The sequence below is a fragment of the Rhinichthys klamathensis genome, unplaced genomic scaffold (assembly GCF_029890125.1).
Source record: "Rhinichthys klamathensis goyatoka isolate OS25496 unplaced genomic scaffold, OSU_Roscu_1.1 h1tg000450l_1, whole genome shotgun sequence".
Lineage (NCBI taxonomy): Eukaryota > Metazoa > Chordata > Actinopteri > Cypriniformes > Leuciscidae > Rhinichthys > Rhinichthys klamathensis.
Window position 1 is genome coordinate 55,001 of NW_026606943.1, and position 8,483 is coordinate 63,483.

The window sequence follows — 8,483 nt, forward strand, 5'->3', positions numbered from 1 at the left end:
CACACACAGGTTCCCAGTGATGGGAATAACGGCGTTATAAATAAACGGCGTTACTAACGGCGTTATCTTTTTCAGTAACGAGTAATCAAACGAATTACTGTTTCCCCCGTTACAACGCAGTTACCGTTACTGACAAAAAAAAATGTGGCGTTACTATAATTGAACTCACTGAAGCGGCTTTCATCCGAGTAGGCTCTCTCTCCGCCATAGGACCTGCAAAGTTTTTTTCTCTGGTGTGTGTGTGTGTGTGTGTGTGTGTTTATGAGGCGCCGGAGTGGACAAAAGCGAAGCGATTGGCGCGAGCGCGCTCAATGCGCGAGAGAGACCGAATGTGTCCGAGAGCGCGCTCAACAGTTGCGCAAGAGAGACCGAGGGTGTCCGAGCATTATATAGTTTGTTTATAAATAAATGACACATATCTGCAACGTTAATTAATTTACAGGGTTATACAAGTAAAATCTAAAAAATTACCGTCAGGTAACGTTCTGTTTAGGTTATAAAATAAACCCGAAAATAACCTGCAGGGAACATTCACAGAAAACATAGGCTATTTGTTTGACCGGTTGTAAACACGTGCGGCAAACATGTCTAGAATTTGGCTTAAATAATCTCTGATGATAACGTTCGCTATTATAAAAATATTATATTTTAGTATTATATATTTTTTTTTTGGTAAATTGTTCAGTATTATATTGAGAGAGCACTTGTTAAACTGTTTACTTTTGTTAGGAAGAAAATACTCAGGCTACAGTATGTCTACTAGTTGTGAAGTTGTGTAACAGTTTTATCATTTTAATATGCACAAAGAGTATGCATATTTTTTATTATTATTTATTCATTTTTGGTACATTTCTTAAGAAGCATAATTTATTTTTAAACTTATTTGTTGGCCAGTTGGGGTCTGTGCGATATTAAGTAAACCATCTATAATGTTTTATTGTTCTACTATAGTAATGCTAATATTTAGAATAATATATTGAATTTAATAGGCGTCTCTCACATTGTCCCACAGCAACATTAAAATAGAATAAATTATTATTATAAAACATTGAACACTAATCTACACTATTAAGTGTCCATTTCATTAATTTAACATATTTAATACTGGGGGCATCCAAATTATTTGACAGGCCTATTTGATTTTTTTTTTTTTTTTTTTTTAAGTAACGCAATAGTTACTTTCTCTGGTAATTAGTTACTTTTATAATGATGTAACTCAGTTACTAACTCAGTTACTATTTGTGAGAAGTAACTAGTAACTATAACTAATTACTTTTTTTAAGTAACATGCTCAACACTGCAGGTTCCTAACCGACGACGGAGACTTGACAGAGCAGCCATCAAGTGTTAGACAGTATTCTAGGTTATTACGTGAGGAAGTTTTTTGTCCAATAATTAGAATCTCTGTTTTTGTCAGAAGTAAGTCGTAGGAAATTACTAGTCATCCAGTTTTTTATATCAGCTCTGCATTCCGTTAATTTTGTAGATTGGTAAGTTTCGTCAGGGTGCGAAGAACTATAGAGCTGAGTATCATCAGCATAACAGTGAAAACTAATGCCATGCTTCCTAATGATATCTCCTAATGGTAGCATGTACAGAGTGTGTGTGTGTGTGTGTGTGTGTGTGTGTGTAGCATGTACAGAGTGAACAGCAGCGGTCCTAGTACTGAGCCTTGTGGTACGCCATACTGAACTTGTGATCGATAAGACATCTCTTCATTTACTGCTACAAACTGATAACGGTCAGATAAGTGTGAATTAAACAATGCTAATGCAATCCCACTATTGCCAACATCATTTTCAAGTCTATTTAAAAGAATGTTGTGGTCAATGGTATCAAATGCAGCACTAAGATTGAGTAACACTCATAGAGAGATACAACCACGATCGGATGATAAGAGCAAATCATTTTCGACTCTGAGCGCTGTCTCAGTGCTATGGTACGGTCTAAATCCTGAGATACAACAGCGATCGGATAAGAGCAAATGTGTGAAAGATGATAAAGCATATCTCGATAGAGACTGTTATTGAATGGAAAGGTCAGCAACTTTGAGACCTAAGAAAACTACAGTATAAACAGCCATTTATATTACAGCTCTAAAGTCTGTCTGGGTTTGAACAATCAAAGTCATTATTAAGTCAGCTTTATTTCTGTAGCTGTTTATAGAATACAGATTGTTTCAAAGCAGCTTTACAGTGATAACAGGAAAAAGATGCATTAGGTCTGTTGTTCAGCGGAACAGTTCAGTTGATTCAGTTCCGTTATAAAGACCATCAATTATTGAATTAGTTGTTTTCATCTAAAAAGCAGTTCTGCAAAAAGTGATGTCATCATTACTTCTACTCCAACAACAAAGCCGTGAAACCCAAGGATGAGTAGATGTGAGGTGAGCTTTAGATGAAGGCTGGATGTGCTTGTTAGGACATTTTACACATAACTGAATGGACAAAGCTTGAACACTGAGTGACTGTCGTTAGAGTTTGTATGTTAATGAATTAAGTTGTTAGCAGTAATTCAACTCTGTGCTTGTGTTGAGTCTCAGGTGAAAGGTCCGAACCAGAAGCTGGTCTGAAATGCTCACACCTGGACCGGATGGATCTGCCAGCTGGGTTCGAGACTCATGTCCCCTATAAAGGGCTTCCCTCCAGGGCCAGATGTTCTGCACTCATGGATTTTACAGCTGCTGCGAAATATGCATTGCTAATCTAACACAGACACACAACACTGTCTGAAGCGGCTCTCGGTCCAGCACAGGAACCGTTCTGAGCTTTACACAAATCATTTATAATCATTTAACCTCTTCTGCACAAGGTACGACATGATCCCTGTCTTTCTATTGGATAATGGTTGTTTTTGAGAACTGGGTTTGACATGAATCTGATTTTTTTTCTTCTTTTTGTTTTTGCCTCATTGATATATTTTCTGGATGACATTGTGAACATGAAATGCCAAATTGATTCTGTGATATTCCCTTGTGGTCTAGAGTAGACCACATAACAAATCAGATACGTATTTGATTGATTTGTTGTGTGACTTAAAGGGTTAGTTAATTAATCCTGTCATTAAATATTCACCCTATAGACACCTATCCCGACGAGCTGGATGGCGCCTTGCATGGCTGACACCGCCGTCGGTGTATGAATGACTGTATGAATGGGTGAATGTGAGGCAATGTAAAGCGCTTTGGTGGCCATTGGGTCTGTGAAAGCGCTATATAAATGCAGTCCATTTACCATTTTACCATTTACCCTGATGTGGTTCCAAACCTGTAATACTTTTGGTCATCTTTCTGATGAAATCTATAGTTTTCTGTTCTTCCATTGACAGTCTACGCAATGACCACTTTCAAGCCCCAAACGGTAGTAAAGACATCATCAAAATAATGCATGTGACTCCAGGGGTTTAACCTTTGTTTTATGAAGCGACGCCAGTGTTTTATTCGCACACAAAAAAACATAATTTACCACTTTATTTACAAAATATTCATCTCCAATGCGCGTTCATACAACGTCTGCTCTAGCGCCATCAACATGCATGTTGTGATGCTCTCGTGAACTAACCCTTTAAGTGTCTGTCATCTACTCAATGAGTTTCATTATACTAAATTACATGGAAAATGAAAAAAAAAAACATACAGTGTCTATGCACATTCTCAAATGTTGTGACACTTCATTTTTTATGTTTCACAGAGAGTGTGATATATGGATATATAGTGTTTGATATATGGGTATACAGTGTGTGATGTATAGATATATAGTGTGTGATGTATGGATATATAATGTGTGATGTATGGATATATAGTGTGTGTGTGATGTATGGATATATAGTGTGTGTGTGATGTATGGATATACACTCACCTAAAGGATTATTAGGAACACCTGTTCAATTTCTCATTAATGCAATTATCTAATCAACCAATCACATGGCAGTTGCTTCAATGCATTTAGGGGTGTGGTCCTGGTCAAGACAATCTCCTGAACTCCAAACTGAATGTCAGAATGGGAAAGAAAAGTGATTTAAGCAATTTTGAGCGTGGCATGGTTGTTGGTGCCAGACAGGCCGGTCTGAGTATTTCACAATCTGCTCAGTTACTGGGATTTTCACACACAACCATTTCTAGGGTTTACAAAGAATGGTGTGAAAAGGGAAAAACATCCAGTATGCGGCAGTCCTGTGGGCGAAAATGCCTTGTTGATGCTAGAGGTCAGAGGAGAATGGGCCGACTGATTCAAGCTGATAGAAGAGCAACTTTGACTGAAATAACCACTCGTTACAACCGAGGTATGCAGCAAAGCATTTGTGAAGCCACAACACGCACAACCTTGAGGCGGATGGGCTACAACAGCAGAAGACCCCACCGGGTACCACTACAAATAGGAAAAAGAGGCTACAATTTGCAAGAGCTCACCAAAATTGGACAGTTGAAGACTGGAAAAATGTTGCCTGGTCTGATGTGTCTCGATTTCTGTTGAGACATTCAGATGGTAGAGTCAGAATTTGGCGTAAACAGAATGAGAACATGGATCCATCATGCCTTGTTACCACTGTGCAGGCTGGTGGTGGTGGTGTAATGGTGTGGGGGATGTTTTCTTGGCACACTTTAGGCCCCTTAGTGCCAATTGGGTATCGTTTAAATGCCACGGCCTACCTGAGCATTGTTTCTGACCATGTCCATCCCTTTATGGCCACCATGTACCCATCCTCTGATGGCTACTTCCAGCAGGATAATGCACTATGTCACAAAGCTGGAATCATTTCAAATTGGTTTCTTGAACATGACAATGAGTTCCCTGTACTAAAATGGCCCCCACAGTCTCCAGATCTCAACCCAATAGAGCATCTTTGGGATGTGGTGGAACGGGAGCTTCGTGCCCTGGATGTGCATCCCACAAATCTCCATCAACTGCAAGATGCTATCCTATCAATATGGGCCAACATTTCTAAAGAATGCTTTCAGCAACTTGTTGAATCAATGCCACGTAGAATTAAGGCAGTTCTGAAGGCGAAAGTGGGTCAAACACAGTATTAGTATGGTGTTCCTAATAATCCTTTAGGTGAGTGTAGTGTGTGTGTGATGTATGGATATATAGTGTGTGTGTGATGTATGGATATATAGTGTGTGATGTATGGATATATAGTGTGGGATGTATGAATATATAGTGTGTGATGTATGGATATATAGTGTATGGATATATAGTGTATGATGTATGGATATATAGTGTGTGTGATGTATGGATATATAGTGTGTGTGTGATGTATGGATATATAGTGTGTGTGTGATGTATGGATATATAGTGTGTGTGTGTGATGTATGGATATATAGTGTGTGTGATGAATGGATATATAGTGTGTGTGTGATGTATGGATATATAGTGTGTGTGTGATGTATGGATATATAGTGTGTGTGTGATGTATGGATATATAGTGTGGGATGTATGAATATATAGATTGTGATGTATGGATATATAGTGTGTGTGTGATGTATGGATATATAGTGTGTGTGTGTGATGTATGGATATATAGTGTGTGTGTGTGATGTATGGATATATAGTGTGTGTGATGTATGGATATATAGTGTGTGTGTGATGTATGGATATATAGTGTGTGTGGGATGTATGGATATATAGTGTGTGTGATGTATGGATATATAGTGTGTGTGTGATGTATGGATATATAGTGTGTGTGGGATGTATGGATATATAGTGTGTGATGTATGGTGTGATGTATGGATATATAGTGTGTGTGTGTGTGATGTATGGATATATAGTGTGTGTGTGTGATGTATGGATATATAGTGTGTGTGTGTGATGTATGGATATATAGTGTGTGTGATGTATGGATATATAGTGTGTGTGTGTGATGTATGGATATATAGTGTGTGTGTGTGATGTATGGATATATAGTGTGTGTGATGTATGGATATATAGTGTGTGTGTGATGTATGGATATATAGTGTGTGTGGGATGTATGGATATATAGTGTGTGTGGGATGTATGGATATATAGTGTGTGTGATGTATGGATATATAGTGTGTGTGTGATGTATGGATATATAGTGTGTGTGGGATGTATGGATATATAGTGTGTGATGTATGGTGTGATGTATGGATATATAGTGTGTGTGGGATGTATGGATATATAGTGTGTGATGTATGGATATATAGTGTGTGATGTATGGATATATAGTGTGTGATGTATGGATATATAGTGTGTGATGTATGGATATATAGTGTGTGATGTATGGATATATAGTGTGTGATGTATGGATATATAGTGTGTGATTTATGGATATATAGTGTGTGATGTATGGATATATAGTGTGTGTGGGATGTATGGATATATAGTGTGTGATGTATGGATATATAGTGTGTGATTTATGGATATATAGTGTGGGATGTATGGATATATAGTGTGTGATGTATGGATATATAGTGTGTGATTTATGGATATATAGTGTGTGATGTATGGATATATAGTGATCTGTAGTGTGTCTCATGAACGGCCTCATGGAACAACACCAGACTGACTGGTGATGTGAACGTGACCTCGGACACACTCTGTTCTGTCAGGAAAAGGCCAGTTCTCTCTCAGAATGAATGTCCGTGGGTCAGAAACACTTTATTGCAGCAAAAGGAAGAATCAAGCTTTAATAAACTCGCTATTTGACTCTCACGGGTTCATGTACACTAGTTCCTATGGAAACCATGATAAAGTCAACACATTGTGCTTACCAATAATAATTACATTATTTATTATATTAATTAGATTGTTCTCTTGAATAATTGATTCTGATTGGTCAGTGGCAGCATTCAATGATAGTGTAATATTTTTTATATAATGTGTTTGTCATAGTTGTGCTTGTTCATGTCTCGTCTCACCATTATTAAGTTCACTTCCAGATCAAGAGTCACACTTTTCTCTCGCTCCGTCGCTCTGAGCAGCTTTCTACCTCCGAGTCTCTCGTTCTCTCACTCCCTCTGTCCGCATTGCTGGGATTTTTCCCCGGTTATGTTATTCTCCAGCTTTGACGCATTTCTCAGACACAATGGTGGCCTTTTAGGTTGTGAATGTTTCTCTGTGTTTGTCTGACCATAGAGAACATCAACATCCCTCGTTCATGATGACTTTTTCCCAGATATACTGAAGCAAGTCACGTTACATGACAGATCTGGCGGTTTAGTGTCAAATAAACAATGTTGCAATGCAAAATAAATGTCTTTTTCATCAGTATTTCAGTTAATTAGCAAGTTCTGAATGTTGCTTTTGCTGAAGTAAATATCAGATCAGATGTTTATGAAGCATATATAGACATTAATGCATTTTTTAGATTGTCTTTGCTTCTGAGCTTTTTCTTGTTTCTTGTTTTGCAACAATCTGGCGTTGTGTAAGGATGTTTTTCTAGTTAATGCTGTTATTGCTCATTATATTGCTTGTAACTGACCTCCAGCTGTGAAGTGTTTAACCCTGAAACAGGGACAAACATGTTTAAAAGAGATGTTATGGGTTATTAGTATATTTCCAAATGAATTGATTGATCCAATGATTGGCGCTCAGTCAGAATTGAGACATTGTCAGAACATCCACTCTTTTCTCCATTCAGAGCTCCTGTTTTTCTTCCAGGTTTTCCACTGGTTTATGAGAGGAGCTCCAGCATATGGTGCGCCTGAAGAAGAAACGTCAGGCCTTGTCTTGTAAAGTCGGACTGTCGGTCTTCTGTTCTCTCGGAGGAGTGATAGCCAGCGCTTTCAGTCGTTTCTTGATGTTCTTCCAGTGTTTGCCTTCTGAAAATGGACAAAGCAGAATTCCCCCTACAAACCTTCATGTAACGTGTGCCGCTTCTTCACGGCAGCCTCTGTTTGTTGGATGAATTTCATTGTTTCCCACCTCAAAAGCCTGACAGTTGTTTTGCTCAGCGAACGCACAGGGTTGTGCAACATTCAGAACGGAATTGAGAAATTGAATTGAAATCACTTTGCAAACATGATACGGAATTATAATTCGAAGGGTAATTTAATGAAGTGGAACTATAAACAAGTTAGCCTATGATGCAAGCAACAAAATGGACAACATTAAATGATAATAATCATTGTAATAATAATAATAATAATAATATGTTTAATTTAAACAATACTGTCCCTCATTTAAACTAATGAAAGCTGTCGTGTTTGTGATGCTAAATGGATCTAATACATGTTCTACAGTATCGTTTGAATTTACTATTTATGTCATTCTTAAAGTTTAGGCCTCATTTCTGTCCACTTTCAATTTATGTAAACAAGCAGCGTGGACATTGTGCTAAACTGTGAATCACGCATGTTTTGGATGTTAAATGATGTCGGAACTGGTCATTGTTAAATGTTGTTTGTCTTCCAGGACTTCCGATCATTTTAAGTTTGAGTCTAGTGTTGTTCTGTCGAGAGATTTACATCCATCGATCGGATCGCCGTTCAGTTGTGTCTCTGCTAAACAAATATGAATCTGACC

General features: G+C 37.9%; 1 protein-coding gene across 1 annotated transcript in view; it reads right to left on the reverse strand.

The window, feature by feature from the left end:
- The window catches only part of LOC130071647 (uncharacterized), a 27,419-nt gene extending 19,546 nt beyond the window's left edge, over positions 1–7,873 (reverse strand). The window contains exons 1-2 of the mRNA XM_056236507.1: positions 7,816–7,873; positions 7,441–7,463 (exon numbers count right to left, since the gene is read on the reverse strand). Coding sequence (XP_056092482.1) covers positions 7,441–7,463; positions 7,816–7,873 — 81 coding nt within the window. The remainder of the gene's footprint in view (positions 1–7,440; positions 7,464–7,815) is intronic.
- Positions 7,874–8,483: the final 610 nt, after the last annotated feature.